This window comes from Apaloderma vittatum, unplaced genomic scaffold (genome assembly GCF_000703405.1).
Source record: "Apaloderma vittatum isolate BGI_N311 unplaced genomic scaffold, ASM70340v1 scaffold8386, whole genome shotgun sequence".
NCBI classification, from domain to species: Eukaryota; Metazoa; Chordata; class Aves; order Trogoniformes; family Trogonidae; genus Apaloderma; species Apaloderma vittatum.
In genome coordinates this window covers 15,753-39,079 of record NW_009723335.1, presented here as the reverse complement: position 1 = coordinate 39,079, position 23,327 = coordinate 15,753, and the positions used below count along the sequence as shown (strand labels likewise).

General features: G+C 51.8%; 1 protein-coding gene across 1 annotated transcript in view; it reads right to left on the bottom strand.

Annotated features, from left to right (window-relative positions):
- The window catches only part of EPHB2 (EPH receptor B2), a gene marked incomplete at its 3' end in the record, with an annotated part of 58,050 nt that overhangs the window by 21,381 nt on the left and 13,342 nt on the right, over nt 1–23,327 (bottom strand). Inside the window, exons 2-3 of the mRNA XM_009872074.1 lie at nt 4,763–4,918; nt 3,845–4,180 (exon numbers count right to left, since the gene is read on the bottom strand). Of these exons, the coding sequence (XP_009870376.1) occupies nt 3,845–4,180; nt 4,763–4,918 (492 nt within the window). The remainder of the gene's footprint in view (nt 1–3,844; nt 4,181–4,762; nt 4,919–23,327) is intronic.

The window sequence follows — 23,327 nt, the reverse complement described above, 5'->3', positions numbered from 1 at the left end:
CCCCCCGTGGGCCCTTGCCCCCGGCGGCTGCGAGCCGGGGGGGATGCAGCGAAGGCAACAGGCTGGGTCACCAAGCAAGAGGAGGAGGGCAGGGCAGCAAATGCCAAGCTGCATCAGGTTTTGGTGGCGATGGCCCTGTGTACGAGACAGTCAGGGTGAAGGTGGGAGCTAGAGATGAAGGAAAGACAAGAGGGGCAGAAGAAGGGCTGCAGAGCCAGGATGGTTACATAGATCCAGGTGGAGGGTGAGGTCTGGCTGTTAACGCTGGGTAAGAGAAGCAGCCATGGGGATGTCAAGGTTTCAGGAGGTTTTGGAATCTGGGAGCAAGCCAAATTGTCACAGAAACACATCCAGTGTAGTCCCCAAAGGAAGAAAGTTGGGGTTTAAAGGACCTCAGTAATGGTCTTAAGGTAGCTCAGCAGACACGCTCCTGCCTGCTCTGTCACACAGGCCAACAGGCTTCTACCTTGGCTCTTCCACATGGGACATGGCTCCACAGCTCAGAAAATTTCTGATTTTCCACCTAAACGCTATCACCAGCTACTCTGTACCATCTGCTCTTGGCCTTCTGCATTAATAGCTCTCTTTCTAGTGCCCCTCCAGCCCAGCACGTCGTTACAGGCAGCAAATAAACCCCTTTCACCAAGTCTGAACACATGGTGCCTTTTTGGTCTCCTCTCTGTACCACAGACTCTCCTCTGCCCTTTTCACCTTATCAGCTTTACTCTTTACCTGCTACAACCAACCTTAGATCTTCACCTCATCTACTACCCTGGCTCCTCTCTCTCTCCTCACCCCTTCATGCTCCCTGTTGCATTTGGCAGTAAAGCTCATGAACCACGGCTGAAAAAGGGTTTGTTTTTTTTGGTTGAAGGTGAGGGAAAAAATCCTCCCTTACGGTGCTTTATATTTCTCCAGATCCATCTTTCCTGTGCTCCATCACTCACGGCTGAACTCTGTCCAGTCACAGGACACTGACAGCAGAGCCCACGTGCTTGCTTTGGACCGCTGAAACGTTCAGCTGTCCTTGAGCTCACAGGCACCTCCAAGGTTTGTCAGGACAGCTCTGTCCAAAAGAGACCGTCTGGCTGGGATGCAAGCGGTTGGGCTGTGACAGCCACCACAAAGCAGAAACTCACACCCTAATGACGTCTGGCATGAACCCGGCACACAGGCTGCACATCTCCCCAGCCAAGGGACCCACATCGCGACCGGAAAGTGCCACCCAGAATAACAATGCAAACGACCAAAACCAGTTATCTGGATCCAAAGACAGGGAGAAACTGTGCCAGGGAACTCTGATGCTGCAATGCTGCTCCTGATGGCTTTATCAGGAAAGTCTCCTCTGCCACACATGAGCTGGTATTCACACTGTACTGGCTGTTCATGGCTTTTTTGGGCTCTGTTTGCAGCCAAGAGCCTCTGACATCAGAGTTAATCCTCCCTACGTGACACAAGAGTCACTCACAAAAGAATACAGTCCCCAAAATCTTGATGTTCTCTTTCCATCACTGTGAGGTCTTGAATTTGTCTCTGGACACCTTGGAGCCCAGGGCTGCTTCTTCCTTTCTCAGATCACAGAAGCCACAGTCTGTTACCATGAGTCGCCCTCCCCACGTGCTGTTTAAGTCATCCCTGCCCGAGGAAACCTCTCCTTCAGTGACTTTCCCTGGGCACTCAGCCTCTCTGTGATGCAGCATCTCTCCTCACTCCTGAAAGCACCAAACACAGGTGGTTCCCCAACAGTGCTCCACTTATCCCTGGTAAAGTGGGGTGATCGTGCCTTGATTTCTTTGGGGCTGGGAGGTCCCCAAAGGCCAGAATAGTGGGTGCTTTGCAGGGACTCCATCACCCACCCACGGCAGGAGCACAATCCCATCACACACTGGGTCCTGAGCTGGAGTCCCAGCTGGCTGCTCAAGCCAAAGGCAGAGGGAGGCTGTAATTGCTTAGCCAGGCTCGTCCCTCCCTCTGCACGCTCCCCTCTCCCCACAACACCCTCCATTCTCCTGTCCCAGCTCTGCCTTTGTGTCTGCAGCTTCTGTTACCAACTGCTAATGATCTACATCAAGGCTGCCAGGCGGTGCTGAGCGTAAGCAGAAGAATTCAGAGCCTCTAATTACAGAGGAATTAGCAAGCAGACAGTTACTGTTTAGTGCTAATGAACAGATACATTAAGAGAGACATCACACAGGCTGAGAAGTGTGAGTCTTGATAATAAAGGAGTGTCAAACAAGGAAAGCACAAGGAAGAGGATCCCGAGGACTGAAACGGATTCACCTGCAATTCAGCCCTCTGGTTTTGCTAAAGTGAAAGTAGCTACAGGCAGTAACAAGCACACTATATAACTGCAAACTGCAAAATTCAAGCATTAAATAACTTGCCTATAGCTCAGGATCATGCCAGGGATGTGCAAAACCCCTTCCCAGCACCAGTTAGCATTGCACCCACGCTGTCTCCATCAGCTGTCTCTGCAAAGGAACCATCTCTGCAACAGGTCACCATATTCCAGACCAGTTCCTATCTCCTCATCGTTTGCAGACAGGTTGCCTCTCGCCACCAAACCACGGTTCAACGCCATGCTAAATCTGCCTTCGGGGCTGGTGATGCTGTACTGAAAACCCTGCGAGTCCACGGCTCCTGAGCTAACTTAAGATCAAAGGTCACTTTGCTGGTTCATGTGTGACCAAGACCTTTTGGCAGATTACCTCTGTCTTGGCGCTCTCCATGCCCAACAGCGTGACGCCCACTTGCACCACACCAGCCCAAACACCTCGTGGCCCCTGCAGTCAGCACACACTACAGTCTCCACGCAATTCTGTGGAAACGCAATCATCCACAACTGCCAAATTCAGTCTTGAAGGTCACACAGCGTCCAGGGCAGCCTGGGGCATGTTCACACTCCCCACACACTTGCCGCAGCGCACCGAGGGACGACAGAACACCGCTTGCTCCCTCGCATGCTTGTACCTTATTGGCGTGCTTCCACCATCGGATTAAGCGAAGACCCAGCTCCGGTCTGTGCTCCAGCTCCAGATGGCTTCCAGGTGGGCTGTGGAGAGCTGCCCCTGACCAGCAGCTCTGCAGGGCATCCTGCCACCAGCACAGCTGCTGCCGTGGGCTGCTGGTGAACGACCAGCACCACCAGCCTCCCTGATACACCCCTTCCCCCAGCAAAAACACCCGGCACGGGGGTAGTGGGACAAAGCCCCAGGTCAGCACAGAGACCCTGAATGAAACCCTTCCAGCTCTGCTGCTCCGTCTTCTTCACCAAGGCGACTCTGCAGCAGCACAGGACCTGGATCAGCTTTACAGACGGTCATCCCACATACGTATCTCCCAGTCCCCCTTCTGTGCAGCTTTACTTCGCTTTCATGGCCTGTCCTGGCTTCCTCTGCACTTGGAGCAGAGATTGCAGCTTGTGTTGAAACGCTGGAGCTAATCTGACCCTCCCTCCTCAGGACCCAGGAGCAGTGCAGGGGACACAGCAAGGCTGCTGCCACATCTGCAACGTCCTGACGGCGTGGGCAGCTCATGCTCCGAGGTGACAACCCCAGGAACAGTCACGCACCCAGAGCCAGAGAGGGATGCTGAGACACCCCCCAGTGACATGAGCTGTTCTGCTGCGGTGACGAGGAGGGCAGCTCAGCCCTGGGGCACGCTCCAGCTTTTCACTAAAATAAGGCGTATTACGGAGCAAGCGACACCATGTCACATCTCATGCTGCCTCTTCTCCCCTTCGAGCCTCACAGGGTTTCACCCAGCACCTCCTAACTAGGAGATCTCCGCCCATCACCTCCCCTTCCTGGAGAAGTCTCCTGAGAGACACGGGTCTGTGTCTTACCAGCCTGGTTGGTGGTGATGTTCACCGACGCAAACTGCGGGGAGAAGGGGCTCTGGTCGGTGACGCCGTTCACCGCCTGGATCTCGAAGGTGTACTGGGTGTGGGCTAGCAGATCGCTGATGTAGATGCGGGGCTCCGTCAGCCCCAGCTGCCGGGGGGTGAACTGCACATTGTCCCCGCAGCGCGTGCACGCCCCACGGCCGGAGCCGCAGCTCTTGCAGATGATGTTGTACACCAGGTCCTCCCGGCCCCCCGAGTCCCGCGGCGGGGTCCACTCCAGCATCAGAGAGGTCTCGTTCACGCTGGAGATGACAGCCTGGGGGGCAGACGGGATGGCTGTAAAGAGAATAGAAAGGTGGAAGAGTCAGAGCGCCGCTCATCCCTGCAGAACCAGCTGTCTGTCCTGCACCCCATCCCCACACAGCAGACACACGCTGAGCCAGGTGGCAGGGATGTGGGGAGCAAGCTGGAGAGCCAAAGGCAGAAGTGGGAACAAACCCCGTCCTTTTAACCCAGGCTAATTTGTTCTTGTTGGCATCCCTGGCAAAATTCACCAGTTATTTTTTGCAGCATTTCTCATGCCTGGCCTTTGCATTAATCTCCTGCGTGCCAATACGCATGTCTTCTCATCCGGGTACAGCCCCAGAGCGAAGTCATCCCACTGCCAAAAACAGCACAGAACAACCCAAATTTCTGCTCTCTTTGCACACACAATGTTTGCAAATGTAGATTGGCCCAGGGTAAGGAAGACCCACGCCTACAAGGCTCCTCTGGATGGGCTCTGAGCCCCCTGGTCTCCTCCAAAACCGCACTGAGACAGTGGGATGCTTTGTTAAGCATCTCTTGGTGCTTTGGCTGATGTGTGTCTCCTTTCCCAGCCACGTGCTGCCCCTTCCCAGTTGCCCAGAGCCCACATACTGGTGCACGGCATGTCGACAGGATCCGCGTCTGCCCGGTAATATCCATTTCGGCACACGCAGTTCGTGGCCCCTTCTGAAGTTGTCCGGCTGTTAATCGGGCAGTGGACGCATCCTTCATCCCCTTGGCTCGCCTTGAATGTCCCTGACGGGCAGCCTGGAAGGGAACCGAAAGCAGTGGTGAGCAGAGAGGACAGGAGCTGGCAGGGATGCCCAGAGCTTGGCAGCGCTGCCAGAAAACACCCTTCAGGGCTTTGCAGCATCCAAAGCCAAAATCCGACAATTTGAAGTAAACAATATGGAGAAGAACAGCTGGTTTGAAGGCTCGCGCTGCCTGGGGAGATGTCTCTCCCTCCTTGTGCCCGACCGTGAGCACAGAACGGGGCCGCTCAGGGAATCCAACAAAGGCAAAGAGGATTTTTAGCCACCGTCACGTAAGAAGATGCGAGCGGCTGTACCAAGTCAGACCAAAGGTCCACGGTCACCAGAATCCTGCCCCCAGCAGAGGCCACCCAAGGAGCAGGGCACGAGCTGTGCCCACAACACCTTCCCACCCCCCAACCAGTCATGGCTCAGGGACTTGCCAAGAGGCAAGCACTTTGCATTTAACATCCTCTGTGGGATGTGTCTTCCAAGCAGTTCCCCAGTCATTTTGCCATTGCCTGCAAGCGTTTTGAACCCGTTTTATCCTGCAGCACAGAGCCCCACGGTGTGATCACATGAAACTGCTGCCCTCTGCCTTGCAGCTGCCAGCTGCCATCTCTTTTGATGCAATCTTGCACTTGAACTAGCAATTGCCATCTACCTTCTCCACGACCCCTACGGGTGCACAAAGTTGCATAACAACACTCGCTAGTTTATTCTCCACTCTTTTCCCACGACTCGCAATGTCCGGATTATTTTTTAACTACCAGTGTACCAACCAGACCACCTATTACAGCCTCAAGGTCTCATTCCCAAGAGCCATCGGGCCAACTCCCAGCCTCTCTCTGTGCATGCATGCGTGAAGTTGGGGTTGTTTTCTCTTATTTGCATCACCCTATGTTTATTGAATTCCAGTTGCCTTCTCAGTCCCCTGCCACACCATCTCCTAAGGTCCTTTTGTCTTCACTACTCAGCATCATAAGCAAATTGTCACCGCTGCTGTGATGGGCAGCACCGAGCTGGGGTCTACCTCTAGCTCAGACCTCTGAGCCACTCAGAGATAAAGAAGATGCTCCATTAGCAACAAATGCTCAAAAAAAAATAAATAAATGGCCTAGGGTGGCACAGGGGGGTACGCAGTGTCTGCAGCAGATGGGCGGCGACGGTTGAACCACGGTGTGAACTACAGTATTAACAGATATGGCACAGGTGGCTAAAAATATTGCCGCGAAGCTTTAAACACCAGAAAGTCCTTTCCAAGCCAGGGGGATCACCAGTGCCAAAGCAAAAGCTCGGCCACAGGCGTTTACGGGCACGGTGCTCGGTTGCGACTTTCCGCCGCTGTTAATTTCTCGTGCTGCACGGAGAGCCCGGGGGGTGGCAGGTGGTTTCTGCACTGAAACAAGTTAAACAAACTTCTGCTTCAGTTCGCTGCCAAGGCTTTCAGGAACGAGGCAGATCAGAAGGAAAAAAAAAAAAAAAAAGAAGGGAAAAAAAAAAGCAGCCTGGGAAAAACATACACTCTTGCTCACAGCAAGATTTTACTGAGAAGTCTCTACTTTTTGATTTGGAAAAAAAAGAAAGTGTTGTGGGGTTTTCTGGTTGTTTTATTTTTTACAGTTTTCATCCCTATTTTTTTCAACATTATCTTGACTTTTCAGCTAGAAAAGGTCTACAGAAAAACCACTATAAACTTCCCTACTCGCAAAGTCCCTCCTGCCTCCCACAGCCAAAGGATCTGTCGAAAAGCCGCCTTCGTCTCCTCACGTTCCTGGATCTTTCTACCTTCCCTGTCCCCTATCCCCCACACGTTTGACTCCATTTCTGACCCTATTTCCTGGCTGTCCCTCGGTACAAACCCATCGCAGAGGGTGTTAGGCTGTTGGGAGAGGTGATGGCTGCAGAGGTCTCTGTTACAGAGAGGTGATGGTGGCTCTGCGGCTGAAACGATAACAGGGTCCCCATACTAACACCAATTTTTTGAAACACGATAAGACCAACACACAAAATTGCTCTAGTCTGACACCCAGGGTGAAATATGGGGTCATTGGATCAAAGACTTTTTAAGGCATGGGCCTCTTTCACCTTCCCGAGGCTTATTTTAAAAATAACTTTCCTATAAGGCTCCTTCTGCATCAAGATAGAGATACATCAAAAAAACACCGATGCTGCTGAGGTTTAGTGACTGGCCCCAAGAGACCATAAAAACATTCCCCACACTTAGCCTGGCATAGACTGAGAGCTGCAATTAATATTTCTGCACGCACTGTTCACCAAAACCACCGAGACCCTAGAACTCTTTGCACAGGGCATCAAAACACGGCCAGAAGTTTTGGCAACTTCTTTCCTCCCCAGGAGGTGTGGGATAAAACAATCCTAGAAAATCAGAACTTCTCCAAAGATAAATGTTCTGAAGTCATGCTGAAAGACAGGAAAAAAAAATCACTGAAATTTGATGCAAATATTTTTTTTTTCTTTCCTTCTTTCCTCTAAGTAAGTAATGACAACCTCCAGAAGTGAAATAAATGAACACTGTGTTCAAAACTGTTTTGTTTCCTCCAGGTCTTCCTCTGAGTGAGAAAACAGCTTTTAATTTGGAATCCGCCCAATTTCTCGTTTCCAGAGTAAACAGCAAATCAAAACTGAAATCTTCACCCTCCTGTTGGAACAGCGTGGATGTTCTCCTCACTTGCTGGAAGACACGAGGAAACCCCAGTGTCCTGTCCCGGGTGGTGACAGCAGCTTTAGGCCACGCTGCTCCCCCTCAGGCTCGTCATAAGGGCAGGGGCAGAGCATCCCTAGAAACTCCTGCTCGTAAAGAGGGAATTGAAACAGTGAAAGCACAGGAACTGCTATTTCATTGAAGCATTCTTCATCCCACGAGGGCAATTACTGTGACATCGGCTCTGGCCCCGTCGCTGAAGCAGGGGTGGGTTTGCAGCTTCCTACGTGCTGGGTTCTTGCGTCTCCGGCACCAATTGGAGGATGCTAATAGGGGTTCAGGGGAAACATATGGACCTTTAATTGCCTCACGGCTGCACATAGGCATGGCTGGCTGGAGCCATGGAGGCAGCAGCAGGTTTGCTAAGAGCGCTGGCTGTAGCTCTCTCAAACACGATTGGGAACGACTGAGCAGTGCCGGGCGTCCTCCTTTCCCACCCACTCCTTCCCAGGTGGCCGTGGCTGGGAAGGCATGCTGTTTTGGGAGGAAACACCATGGAGACGGACACACGATGCGCTCCGCCCTTCTTTGCAGGAGGACCACACCAGGGCTCTGGGAGGGAAAGCCACTTGGGCAGCATCTGCCGCTGGATGTAGTGCTGGGACCAGGCTCCCAGCCCTCCTTCCCCACGGCTCTGCCTGCCCCAGGTAAGCTTGGCAGGGAAAGGCATCCTGTGGCTCAGCCTGACAGAAAAATCTTTGGCCAAAAGTGCAGGATGGGCCACCGAGGGCTTTCCTGTTTGCTGGCCCCGTGTCCCACCACCTCTCCCTAACCAACTTCTTCATCTGCAGGCTCCAAACAGGTTTTTCTGCATCAAGAACTGCCCTGACCTTCAGAGCCCACACCAGATCACTTCTGCAAACAGTGCAGAGCACGTGGCTCTCTCTTGCCATGAAAGTTACCAAAACGGTACCTTCGGTGTGTGCTAAGAGCCCTGAGGAAGGCTCCTCCTCATCTCCCTCTGCCTGGCTTTGTTTCTCCTGGCAGCACAGCTCCTTCCACTCAAGCAAGGCATTTTCAAACGGCTGATGGAAAACAGGCAGCCTCAGCTCTGTCAGTTTGGATCTGCTGAGAGTCTTAAATCCCCATTCTTATCTCCCAGCTGCCTTACTTCTCCCTCTGGGGCCGGAGGCAGGGGCAGGCAGGCTGGCTCTGCAGCCCCTCACCATCGGCATCCCCAGCACTGCGGGGCCCTGGAGCTGGTTGCCTCGGTCGCATCCTTCCTCTTGTGCTTTTGGGAGCCCTCTCCCAAAGCCCTCCCCAGCATCCTAATCATCCTGCAAGCCCTAAGTCCCTTGCACTCGGCATTGGAGTTGGCTGCTAGCTCCGAGAGCACCTTGGACCTCTAGGTGCCAGCTCCCTGCACTCATCCTTCCTGAGGCCGCACAAGTCCTCCAGTTTCTTTCCTGATAAATTTAATTAGCAGCCTATACTGTTACCTCATACTTGAGATAGGCAATTAATTGCACTGCCAGGTGCTGTCACTGCCAACAACTCTGACAGCATTTGGAGAGCAGAGGATAGAAATACAGAAGGGAAAACAGGGTTAAACGAGATTAACTGAAGGGGAATGCGGTGCTCAGCTGACTTCTGCGATGTGGATTTAAGAGTTGTCAAATAAGGGAAGAAGTCACAACGCAAACGCTCGTCTTTAACCCCGTTATTCTCCACAGGACAGAAACAGAAGCAGACGGCACAGATCTGCAAAAGCATCCTCCCATTAGAGGGGCAGCTTTTCGATAGGTCCCCATGCCGTGACTGGACCAGCATCCCGCACCTCACCATCAACTCAAGGAGATCACCCGGGAGGTGCCAAGACTCCAAACCCCAAATTTCCTACAACAGTGCTCCCCAGAGGTGTCCCCCAAGACACCTCATCTTCCTCCCAGCTTCAGCCCAGGGCTCCTTCAGACACGACCCTTGGAAGTGCCCCAGGCAAGGGCTTCCATGCCGCACCTTGCCACCAGCTGCGTAGTTCAAGAGGTTACATCTTACTCTTGCCATCACCCATCCCTTCACTTGGTCCACGGGGCCGCACTGGGTCAGCATGGGGCTGTCACAAGACCTCACTATCAGGGCGTCACAGAGGTCTGGAGAGTGCCGAGCAGGGCAGAGTGATGCCCTGTTTTGGGAGCTCCCTGGAAAAGCACACTAGAAAGTCCTGCAAGGGACAAGTAGTCCCCAACCTTCCATCTGGGCTGTCCTCAGCCCAGCCCAAACAAGCTCCAAAGACCAGGAAAACCGCATGGGACAGGGATTCAGCTTTTAGGACACCATAAGACAAACCCATAGTGGTCATCACAGAGATTCTGCAGCATGGCCTGGGCCAAAGCCAGGCAGTTACAGCCCCTGCTCTCCTGCTCAGGCCAGGAGACCCTCATCCAAACTCTCACAGCCCTGTGCCCACCCACCAGCAGCAGGGCTGGGCCCTCTCCTGGCAGAGGCTTCATGCTGGGGGCTTTGCCAGCAAACCCCTCCTGCAGCTTCTGCAGGGTTTGCAAGGTCACCTCCCCACCAGCACCGCCCAGAAGTTCAAGCATCTGGCGAGACCCCCCCACCTGTGGGCACACACACCTGCAACCCCCCAACACCCCCCGCCGCTGCTGACCTGCTCTGGGCAGCACATCCATCAGCGGTGACGGGATCCGGCTGTCAGGGAGAAACGCCTGGAATTTGCGACCTGCCTGGTCAGCCTGGTTCAGCCTCCCCGAGCCATCCTGGGGGCTCTTAAAGAGAAATGGAAAACTTTCCATCCCCACCTGAGCATGGTGAAGTGGGATGCTGCCAGCATCTTGGGAGTACAGCATTTTCCTGCTAGAGCCATTCAGTGGACACCTGAAGGGAAAGGATTCCTCTATCCAAAGGAGAGCCAAAGCTGTATGTTCATCACACTGCTGCAGACCACAGGTGACTTATAGACCTTATAAGGAGCGATTGAGGGAGCTGGTCTGTTCAGTTTAATGAAGAGGAGGCTGACGGGGGATCTCATCATGCTCTACAGTTACTTGAAAGGACATTGTAGAGAGGTTGGTGCTGGTCTCTTCTCACAGGGAATTAGGGACAGAACCAGGGGAAACGGTTGCAAGTTGCAACAGGGCAAGTTTAGGCTGGACATTAGGAAGAAATTCTTCACAGAAAGAGTGGTCAGACCCTGGAACAAACTGCCTAAGGAGGTGGTTGAGTTGCCATCCCTGGATGTGTTCAAGCGTCATTTAGATGTGGTGTTGGGTGATGTGGTTTAGGGGTGACCTTGCAGTGTAGGGTCAATGGTTGGACTCAATGATCCCAAGGGTCTTTTCCAACCTGAATTGTTCTATGATTCTATGACTGCAGCCCCAAGGGCACAGTTCACAGCTCACTTCCAGAGGTCAGCATCCGTGGGTGAAGCCGAAATGAGATGAGTTTACAGGTCAGGGGCACAGCTCTGATGGTAGCAGATGCTTTGGACCTCCTCACTCCTGCAGACACTCAAAGAGCACTCTAGGATATAACTCCTAGACCAAGAGCAGCAGCCAGTGATGCTCTCCTGGAGTGTGATATGCACTGCCCTGGGGCTGGCAGGTGCTGCTGGTCTAGGAGCAACCCCAGTCCCAGCACACAGGGTGATGAGGACGCTACCAGCACCTGTGCAGTTTTAACCCCCAAACTTCATCTTGGCACGCATGTAAGGACCTAGAGCTTCAGGTGCTGGAAAACAGCTTTGCCCCGGGGTGACACACACGGAGCGATGCTGGCTGGCAACAGCTGTGGTGCCGAGCCTTGAGGTCACTCCCGTGGAGTGACATCCTAGCAGATACACCAAATCTAATGCTCTGGTTATTCGGCCTCTCGTCTTCTTCCGATGCAGAGAGCGGACTGGTGTGTTTTCCAGCCTCTAACTGCAAAACCACAGGTTTGGTTATTTGTTTTGCTTTATATTACTTACATTACAGCAATTTACTGTATTTTTATATTTTAAAAAACGCCTCTCAGGCAAGCAGCAGTCCTTTTTCAATAGATGTGAACACTGCAGCACTGCATACTGAACAAGAGCTTGTTTAAACAGTAAGCCAGCTTTCTCCAAGTTGTCTCCCCACGAATCTAGGGCTTTCACATTTTGTGACTTTGTTTGGTCTTGTTTAAATGTTTCCCAAAGCTTCTGCCTGGGAGAGCTCTGCCTCGGGAGGGTGGTATGTTAACCATTACGGGAACAGCTCCCAGCCTTTGAATGCAGGGAAAGACGCAAACGAAGCAAGCAAGTGGTGACATCAAAGTTGCACTGATGGAAAACCCCTAATCCTATAAACCCTTCCCGCTTTAATTGGTGTTAAAACAAAGATAATCTTATCTCAGCCCTATAAAAGAAGGGATAGGATGTACTCTCTAAAAGCCTCTCTAAAAGCCCTCATAAACTTGACAAACATTCCATGTTTCGAGCCTGAGGAGAATGTTTTTAATCCTAAAGGAAACACAAAACTAGAAAGGGAGCTTTTCCCAGACGAGCCCTTCAAGCGGACGGTCTCCCCAGCCCTCTTGGTCCTGCTGCAAATCTGGAGTCACAGCCCTAGCACCACAGGCACCAGGCACAGAGACTCAGGGGACCAGGGCAGCCAAGGACCATCCAGCATCGGCACATCTCCTGGTACGAGCACACCCAGCATCAGGCACCTGTGGCTGCTCAGTGTTACCTGTGAATCACCCATCTCTAGCCAACTCCCTTATCCCAGACACTAGAGGAGAAGGTTTCAGGGTCAGGGGTGCAGAGCCTGAGATTGGCTCTCTGCAGGACATCCCTACTTGACCCAGAGGCCCCAAACTCTACAGCCAGCAAGCAGAAGCGTTGACAGCACCTTTCCCAAATTGCTCTGCCTTGAATTCCCGTAGGACGAGGATCGATGCCCTCCTACTCCTGGCCCTCCTCTCCACCTCACCCTGCAGACCCTCTCTAGGCGCAGGTCCCAAGGGAACCTTTCCAAGGCACGAGCAGCTTTTCCAGGTGAAGGTGGCCAGGAAAATTTGGAGTGGGCACATTTAATCGTTACATTTTAGTGCTGCTTAGCACCCAGTTCAGACAAGTTTAAAACGCGCCAGCTGGTGAAGTGCCAGCAGCCGCTTTCCAGATGACAACATTGTTCTTTGTCAGCACTAGGTGCTGAGTGGAGCTGGCACAAGAGCTGATTAAAAATGGTTAGTTATGGTGGTTTAAATCACCGAGGATGTTTTTGTGCAGTGACTTTCCTTCCCAGGCTGCAGTGAGCAGAGAGTCGTAGGCAGGCAGCACCGCATGGGAAGGGAGGTCATGCACTGTCCACCTCCACTTTCCAAAACGCCCTGTACTTCTGCTGAAAGGCAAAACTCAAGAAGAATCCTCCTGCGAAAAAAGCTCCCAAATGCTCTAGCACTTGTGAGATCAGCATGGAGCACTGGTCCAGTTTGGGGCTCCAGGGAAGACACTGGAGTGACTCCAGGGGAGGACACTTGGTATGGAGCACACAACGAGTGAGGAGCAGCTGAGGGTCGGACATGAGCCTGGAGAAAAGACCAAGAGGAAACCTTACTGCTGCCTTCAGTGACCCGACAAGAGGGCATAAATAAGATGGAGCCAGACCCTCAGAGGCAGAGCAAGGCTCAAGGTGGAACACAAGAAATTTCAGCTTGACCAAAGGAGAACAACTCTCACCACCAGGGAGGTCAAGTATCGTAAGGAGGGTTCAGAGAGGTGCAGGCTCTACATCCTTGCCGACAGTCAAAGCCTCTTGCAAGGGACTGACATACTTTTCCGTCACTCTAGCTGCCCATCACCAGCAGAGCTTCCACCTTCTCAAGCTTTTGGATACCCACCTTGCCCCCTGCTCAGCAGACCACCACTTCTTGACTCTAGGTGTACGAGCGCGGTGAACAGGCTTAATGCAGATGGGCTGCTGGCCTGAAGGCAAAACAACGAGCCACTTAGAGGAGTGCAAAGGCCAAGCAGTTGTTTGTAGGAGCAGCCCGGGGAGGGTGAATAAAAAACAAACAAACAAAAAACAACCAGAAAAAGAAAAATCACTTTTTCACTTTAAGCTCAGGGATTCTGCTAAATCAACCACGGTCGAAAGCGACAGTCCCCTTCCCCAAAGCAGAGCGAGCGCCTTGGTGCTGTCACCGCACACGCCTCACGGACCACAGCGCCAGCCTGCGACTCCAGCTCCGTTTCGGAAATCCATCTGTCCCTGCCACCTCCGATTCACTCACGTCCGAGCAGACACACTTCTGGCCCTCGAAAGCCTTCGAGGCTTCCTGAACGACCCAAGCTGAAGCAGCTTCACCCTGCAAGAGCTGCCGCAGCAATGCAGTGCAATGGGCTTCGAAGCACTTGTCTTTCTCATTTTTTTGAAGAAACGTGGATGGCTGTGTGGTAGAGTCATCCCTTGCTCACATCACTGCCACATTCAGAGGCCCTGGGTGCTCAGGACCCAATTTAGGCACCCAGGCTGCTCTGAGGTCAACCCACCTCTCCCCTGGCATCACCCCTCCAGAGCTTAACCTGACTCTGTTATATGTTCAACCCTTTTACTGATGTGAATCAGGCACATGGAGTCCAAGAAATAATCCACGGCTCTGAAATCAACACTTGAATTCTTGACAGAGAGCAGGGAACACAACGCAGGGCTGTACAATGAAGTCTGAGTACAGAAAACTACCAACCCCCCCCAAACTCTTTCCAAACATCAGGTCCCACCACTCTGCACACTGAGGAACAGCAGCACGGCCACGCCAAGACCACCACGTGCCAGGGATGTGCATGCAAGGAGAGTTAAAGAGGGGATTTGATTTATTATTTTCTAGGAAATCTTTTCTAAAGCCTCCCTTCTTTGCACAACTGTAACGACTTCTGCAATTCTGGGCTGAATAAACACCCAGGAGCAAATTCCACCACCGGCACTCTCCCTGTACTCGTTTGGCAGTGGTGTTTGGGTGGTATCAGAAGACGGTTGAACCTTAGGTCCCCTGGTTCTCATTTCACTGATAACTTTCTCTGAAAGGATGCTCTGCTGAGGGGAAAGCAGCAGCAAATAATTATCTGCCCGTATGCCCGAGGAGCAGAGCTGCGCGGCAAGATCCGCGAGCCGAGCACGCACTCTCGGAAAGCACAGATGGGAAAAGGCCATTTTCAACAGCTCGTAATTCCCCTTGTTTGGGCGGGTTTTGCCTGCATCCATCAAAATGCACCTTCCACACCTGAAGGCTTTCTTCCACCAGACTTCATGCTTCCATACTCCTGGATTTTCATACTCCCACTGGAAAGACAAGAGGCCTTGGAAAGGCATCGCGAGCAACTCGAGATGGAAAATATGTGAGGTTGCTGAAACAGAAGGTTGGAAGTACGCTGGCTGGTTTCAGCTGCATGAGAGTTGAAATCAGTTCTTGCCTCTGTGCATTTCAAAAGCAACTCTCAATAAATCATGGGTCTTCCCCAGCTTCTCAAATTGTCGGGGCTCTCCCACTATGCTCAAGGACTTGCTGCAAGCACCTGAGCCCTGAACAGGTTCCCAGAGATGCCAGCAAAACCACCACGGACAGAAAGTATAAAACACTAGCATAAATAATGACCAAAAATGCCTCAAAAAAAAGCTGTTGTTGCCCCCAGGAAAATACAATTTTTATTTTTTTTCAGTACCTGGCCAAGAAATTAGAGCAAAGGAGTAAAAATGCAGCTGAAGAGGTCATAAACTGGCAGAGACCTTAAACTAGTAAGCACAAAATAGAAACAGTTGATAAAAGCAGCTAAATTGAGCAGTGGAAAAAACAAGGCTTGTAAGATTAACAACAACAGGAAGGAAATCAAGAATGCAAGAAAAATGAAGCCATAGTAAAGATACATGCCTGCTCCCAAAACACGGCAACATCGTCCATCGCGACACAGAAAGAAGATATGAAACGCAGCGTATGCGCAGAGAAGGATCGTTTCATAACTGACACTTCCTTAAAATTTTCCATTTCCCCTGAAAGCAGGAAGAATATCTGCAATCGGTTCCCAACGCCAGGCAGGATTAGATAACTTGCACCCAAGAGCTTTCAGAGTCGGCCAAGGAAAACTCTGATTTGAGTGCTGGCGTTTATGAAATCGGTCGTCCTGAGACCAGGGACCAGACACGCCGATAACGCTGCGGCGCAGGATTGTCAAGGGTAAGAGATGCTTAGCTCTCTTGGCCAAGATATGGCACCACTGCCAGGCGCAATGACTATAAAATCATATGTATTTCCTTTCTGTTGCAGGGTTTCATATGGAGGTGACTTGGGTTTGCAGGTCGGAGTGGGATCAGAGAGGATCAGCATCCTCACAGCCTCGTTCTGCAAGAAGAGGTCCTTGGCACCACGTGCCACATAGAACAGGATGAAAACCAGAAAGGTTGCTGCAGAGAACGGGCTGAGCGTGGCAGCCCGGCATGAAGATGCAGCAACGGATCAGCAAGACCTCAGATGGAGAAGGTAGAAAGCACCCGACACGCAGCGCCTGACACAGTCAGGGTGGTACAACCCACAATTTCCCAGCCATATAAAAATAGAGATTTGGGCTGGTTAATCCATAAACTGCCCAAATACTGAGGGCATTTGGCTGTGAGAGGTCCCAGAAGCCCTTCTCCAGGGAGCTTTACTGCACTTTCCCAAGGTTAGGCGCTCTCGAAGCCCATCGCACGGCTGCGGCTCACGCAAGGATTTCCTCCGTCCTGCAGAGGCGGCGGTGAAAGCAACCACGCTTGCCTAGGTGGGAAGCAGCTGGGTTACTGGGAGCAGGGGCCACAGCTGAAGGGTTTTCTTCAAAGCACGAGGCGTCTGGAGCGGTTCCAGCCAGGGCTGGGAGCAGGACAGATGGCAGAGCCCCGCTAATCCAGACGGGCAAGCCAAGTCCAGGACTGCACAGCTCCCTGGGATGCTGCCAAGCGTGAACTCCCACTTTAAAGGCCCCACTTGCTCTTACAGATTAACACGGGCCCCCCGAGAAGGTCCCAAGGGAAGACACTTGTGTTGGAGGAGATTTGTGACCTGCCTCGTGATGGGCGCTGGACTGGAGCAGAGAGGGGAAAGCAGAGCTGGGCTAAAGCAGTGGGGGCATATCCCAGCCCCCTCCTGCTGACACCCTCACTAACTGGAGGGGGAAAACCCCCAACTTCTCCACATCCCGCCACATCCACATCCCGCATCCCAGCAAGGCGCAAGCCGCAGCTTAAGGATGTTACGGAACTGCCTTATCATCAAGGCTGCATGACTGGACCTCAGGCTCTTCAAGGTGTGGTTTATGTCTTTTCCTCTCTCCCGGTCCTTTTGGCTCCATCTGAAATTCAGAGCCTGGTTTTCTGTATAAAGGCAATTTTGGGGGCAGGTTTGCAAGGCAGAGCTCTCCTTGGCAGGACAAGGACCAACAGACTCTCTTGCGCAAGCATCTCTAGGATGCCAAGGCTCTTCCTGCCTGCTGACTTCTCCTCCTCTCTCTGGGGTACCTCTTCCCGCTGCTTTTGTTCCTGTGATTTCATCTGCTCCCATGGGAAACCATCGTTAAGCATCTCCCCAGCTTGTTCTCTGCGCATCCTCCCACACAAGGATCTCGACAACCCTCACGCTCCTCACAGCAGGACATGGAGCTGCACTCCCCCAGCAGGGTGAACACCCAGCTCCCCGTGTCCCTGCCTCAAGGGGATCTCGCACAGTGCTGCACACCCCTGCTTACAGACTCCTCCAGGCAACAAATGTAAACCCAAGCAGGTGCAGACATCACAGGCAACCCCACGCTCTGCCCCTGCACCAAACCAGGGAAGGGCTGGCAGCTCACTACGCCACAAAAGACGGTGGATACAGGCAAAGAGCTGTACGAAAGAGCATGGAGGCAGCTCATGACGTGACCTCCAGCTCGTCTGTGGTTCCCTCTCTGGTCAACTCAGCCTGTCCTGGCGGTGGCAACACATCTGGGGCCGGTCAGGGATGGGGTTGTGCAGTGGTGGTTGCTTATCCCTAGGAAAGCACAAGCAGATGGTGCCCAGCAGGCTGGCTTCTCCTCTGGGCTACCACTGCCTGGCCAGTCCGTCCCAGTACAGAGAGTGCCGCGGTACTGGAACTCGGATGCTTAAAGGACTGCTCTCTCTGGTCTAGAGATGAAAATTAAATTAAAACCGCGACAGGGACAGTTAATTAAAGCAGATTAGTGCGAGACTAATTAGGGACGCTGACACTGCAACCAGTGAGCCCTGCGATGTTAATTAGCTGTTCATTAATGTCACCTCCCTGTTCAGTACAGAAATATGAACTGCCCGTCTCCTGAGCTTCATGCACAGCAGAGCACCCAGCATCACTCGGTTGCCTCCTTGGAGGGCCCAGCCAGCCTCCCATCACCTCCCACCAACAACGCTGTCACCACCAACAGCGAGATCCTCACCAGCACCACCAGTGATGCCTTCACCACCAGCCAGCACAGAGACACGGCCACCACTGACACCAACATGCTGTCACCATCCCAAACCACTACAGCCACCGACAGCCAGGAGGTCCCCACCCAGCAGCAAGACTGTGCCATCAAGAAGAGCGCAACACCTCAGCCACATCCCTCATTACTGGACACTCTCACGTAGCCAAGTGGTGCCCAGCACCCTCCCGCAGCACTCCCTAAACCTGGCACCCAAGGCCTTCCCAGGATGGACCAGAGTTATTTCCCCCTCATGCTTGAAAAGGTAGTAGGATGTAGAATCATAGAACTGTTTAGGTTGGAAAAGACCTTTAAAATCAAGACCAACCATTAACCTGGCACTTCCACATCCACCACTAAACCATATCTCTAAGCACCACACCTACACATCTTTTAGATACCTCCAGGGATGGTGACTCCACCACTTCCCCAGACAGTCTGTTTTGGTGCTTGATAATCCTTTACATAAAGCAGATTTTCCTAATATCCAATGTAAAACTCCCCTGGAGCAACTTCAGGTCATCTCCTCTTGTCCTGTTGCTTGTTACTGGGGAGAAGAGACCAATCCTCACCCTGTTACAACTTGAACCAGTACCATGAAAAAGAAAAATAATGCTTAGAATAATAATGAATGTGTTGAACTAGATACAGATAGCATATAAGAATACAAATATATTCAGAGATACAAGAGAATAACTTACAGAAGCCACACCTTCCAGATGACAACTAGGTCCCAAGTGGGAAAAAGTTTCAGACTGGACTTGGCAGCAGATGGGAGTACCCAAGCCCAGAGTCCCAACAATGGTCCAAAAATGCCAGAAAAGGAGCTGTGCCACTCCCATATGGAGAGGAAGGGAAAAACAACCTGTCCTGATAATGGGTGCTCCTCTAATGGGTGAAAACAGGAGCTGGGAACACCAGTAGCACCAGGAGAGACGAGAACCAGCCACCATCAGCCCTTCCAGCCCAGCAGGTACTGAAGAGCCCAGGGCTCTTCCAGGGGCCCTTTTATACTGAGCACCATGGGAAGGAACGCTGTGATTGGTCCATCTGGGTCACCTGACCCATCCTCTCCTCCCCGTTGTGATTGCCACCTGGGCCAGCAGCCCCAGAGAACTTTGATCCTGGGGGTCCCCAACCAGGACATTAGGTCACAGAAAAGAAAGGTGGAGGACTCTGGAAAGAAATCCATCAAGTTTCCTTTGAGCCACAAGCAGCCCTGTCCTGCCCAGGCTGGGAAAGGCAAAGGAAAAGCAAACGAGGATGCTCACAACTTCTCTACCCCGTTATCCTGCTCCAGCACTGCCAAAACCTCTTTGCATGATGGATCCATCGCCTTTGGCCAGCTCTGGAGAAGGAAAGGGTCTCGTGCCTGGTGCAAACTGGTGATGCAGTGGGAGCTAAGCGAGGACGTCCTAATGGGAAGCAATCAGACGCCACTGCTTCTCCTCCCCCAGAGCATATTTAGAGCTTTCAGAAGGAAACAAAACTTGTTTATCTTAACGCTAATCAATTTATAGCAATCAAAATAAAACCCATTAGGAGCCATTCCCCATCTGAATTTCAAAGAGGCTTCTGACCCCAGGAGGCTCCAAGTTGATTGATTAGAAATTTGTGACACTAATGTGTGTCTTCGAAGGGTCCAGCGTGGCTTTAATTCTCTCTCTCGAGACACTGATCGTGTGTTAACATCTGTCAGCCCTTTCCTGCACTTAGGGGAGGGGAAATTCATGAGAATACCGAGTTGCATGGCACAGCTGGGGAGAAGGCAGCATTTACTGGCTTAAACAGCTTCCAGGAATCCCTTGGGGCAAGTAATTTGCATGATCCTTTTCTCCTTGGGCAAAAAAAAAGCTGGAGTGCACCAAGAAATAAAAAGCAGGGATGCAGAGCGGGGGCAGCAGGTGGAGCGGAGAGAGCTCAGGGCTGGGATTTCGGCTTTGCCATCCCAACTTTGCCCCTGACTCATGTGTCCCTGGGCAAGCCCGTCCCCTCGCTGCGTGGGGGGAGCAGCGGAACACAACAGCGAAGAAACGCACAGGAAAGATGATTTTTATCTGCAGTTGGAGACAGAAGTAGGGAGGAGCCTTCACCCTTCAAGATGGAGCGTGCTTGGTCCATCAGTGTTTCGTGTCGTGATGAAGACTACGTCTGCCTCCAGTTGAGGACAGAATTAAAAGACCAGAATCCGCGGCTCCTGGCACGGGGTCCCACAGGGCTGGGGGACATGAGCCACAGATGCAGGCACAGATGACGCCCTGCGAGCCATCCAGGCAACTACTGGAGAGAGCCCAGTGGAGAACAACAAAGATGACTGAGGGATTGGCCCGGCAACGAACCATCTTGTTCTACCTACTCCAAAACGTGGAGAAGTCCCTCTTATCTCATTAGCTTGCTCTAGTGGTTAATCACTTCAAAACACAAGCCTCATTTTTTTAATTTGTCTAGCTGCAGTTTAACCCTACCAACTCTTGTTATCCCTTTCTTTGCCAGATTAAAAAGCTCTTTAGAGGCTGGTGTTTCCTCTTGGTAATCATCTCACCTCTTAATCTTCTTTTGAGAAGCTATTGAGCTCTTTCAGTCCCTGGTGGAAGGGCATTTTCTATGGCTCTTGGGACCATGTTTATGTTTCTCTGCAGTACCCTCCAGGTTTATTTCTCATATCCGTCTTGAACCGTGGAGAGCATTTTTCTGACCCCAGTCTACAGGACAGTCAAATTTTGCATTTAACTGGTTTACACGAGATGTGGCTTAGCATGACTTCCCAGATCTCCTCAGCTACTGCCTATGGTTTCACAGGTTTTATCAGGAGGCATTTTCAACTCCCTGCTAGATGCAGTTACAGCAGCTTTGGCTCTGGGTGCTGCTGACTCATGGTGGGGTCTCCTGTCGTGTCTGTCCCCCCCACCTCCTCTACCATATGAGTAACATATTTAGACCCAAAGCTGACTTCAGCACTGAACCAAGGTTTCTCCATCCACCCTAGTGCAGAGGTGGTGCTCAGGTGAAGCTGGCTGGTCCTGGCACATGACTTTCCACGACATCTCTCCGGGGCTGGTGGGAAGAGACCTCCAGGGTTTCAAGGCCAGTCTCCAGCTCAGAGAAGGGCTATGCCCAGTCCTAAATTAGGGCTGCTGTGGCTGCATGCAGACAAGCCTTGGAAATCCCTGGTGATGGTGATGCTCAGCCTCTCTGGGGAATTTTTCTAAAGTCCATCCCGAGCTTCTCAAGCTGCAGCTTGTGGCTGTTGACCCTTCCTACGCAATTTGGCACCACTGATGCAAACTTGGCTCCATCCTCTTTTAATTGCCCTCCACAGAGCTGTACCTGCACTTAGATCCCTTCTCAGGTTCCCTCCAACTCATTTTGGGCTCAGACCCAGCTCGAAAATCCAAGCAATGTGATGCAGACTTCAGGCCCACCAAAGGTGACCAACCACTGCATAATGTATGAATAGCATCCTACAAATAACATATTCATGCAGACACTGAGGATGTTGATCGTTGTGGTACTAGAATAAGGACCCAGCCTGAGCACCCACCTGCAGGCTGGAGCAGGAGGTGATGAGAGACACGGTGCATCCTCCTGACGTCCCCAAATTAGCCGGATTTACCAGAACTAAAACCACTCACAGAGTGACAGCAAGATCTCAGGGCGCTGAGTGACTGGGCAATAACGTGGCAAATGCAATTCAGTGGTGACAAAAGGAAACTAATGCACTTGGGGGAAAAGAGCCCTAATTATACAAACACAATGATGGGCACTAAATTAGCTATTAACATGCAGGGAGGAGCTCTCGGCAGCACTAGAGATAATTCTCTGAAAACATCAGTTCAAAGCTCATCCATCATCAAAAAAAATGAGAAAATGTAAGGAATTACTAAGAAAGGAACCCAGTGCAAACCAGGAATGTGATTAAGCCACTGCATGGAGCAGTGTTTGCAGTGGTGGTCACCCCTAGACAAGGTCATCAGGTAGATGATAAAAATGATTAGGGATACACAGTAGCTTCCATATGGAGATCAATCAGCTCCGGACCTTCCATGTGAGATCACTCAGGGAGGTATATGAAGCCAACAGGAATATAAAAGATGAATGGAATAGATTGCCTGCAATTTCTTACAGTATGCAAGGACATATTTTTTAACACGGTGTGTAATTAAACTGCATAACTTACTGTCACAAGACACCATGGGCACTGAAAATATGACCAGCATTCCAGAAGACATGAGGAATCATCACTCTGCCCGTCCTTTTATTTCTTCTACTGCCTGGCCAGCACAGACCTTTGCAAACCAATAAACACCAGGGTGTTCCCGGAAAGGTCATGTTTTTCCCATCCTACATGCAGTTGTGCTCAACATGTGGGAAACTCTCTCTCAGACGCCTCCTGGATGTGTTTCTGGGTCTGCACAGATCAACTGGTCAGAACTCATAGGACCTCCAGCTACCAAGAGCTGCAGCCAGCAGGTTCCCAGGGGACATAAACTGGAGGACGTTCAATTCTAAATTCTGCTCCAGCCTTAGACACGTACCTTCTGGTGAGCTGAGTCAACAACACCTAGAACAGAAACTGGAAGGGCTGCCAGACAAAGGTACCTTGCTCTGCCGAGGCATCTGTGAGCAGAGTGCCTCAGGGAACGGGCTACGGAGAGTCATCATCTCCCATAAGAGCAGCAGGACCTGCAGCATGATCATAGAATCATAGAACCATAGAACCATTGTTGGGATGTGTCCCCAGACCCCTAGAACCCCACGATGTCCCACTAAGGACTGTGGACTGTCCCCTCAAGGCCCCAGCTTCCCACAGACGCGAATGCTGCCGTGACAAAGTCTCTGAAGTCCCCGTCTCTGCTCTTGTGGCGGGTGTCTGACCCTGCTCATCTGCTGCCCGCGCTAAATCCGAGCATGGCGCCGGCGCGTGCATTTAAACCTGTTCTAGGAAGCTGCTCCAGCTCTTCCGCTGGCCTCCAGGAGCCTTCTGTGGAATCAGAAACCACGCCAGAACAGATCAAAGATGTCCACAGAGGGGCTGTTTAAGGAGACAGAGCTTCTGGGCTTCCCATTTGAGGGGTATGTTTCCCTTCGTGTTCAGCCCAGTGATTAGTGCTCGCCAGGGAATCGGAGCTGCAAAATGAGTTTGAGAAGACAGGGCAGTGTCAGGCTGTTAGTAGCTCAAAAAGGATCTTGGCTCCCCTGAGCCTGAAGCCTGAGCACTTACCATTCAGATTTAACAACCGAACACTTCCAAGGCAGGCGGTGGCCTGCCTGCTGGGCTCTCCC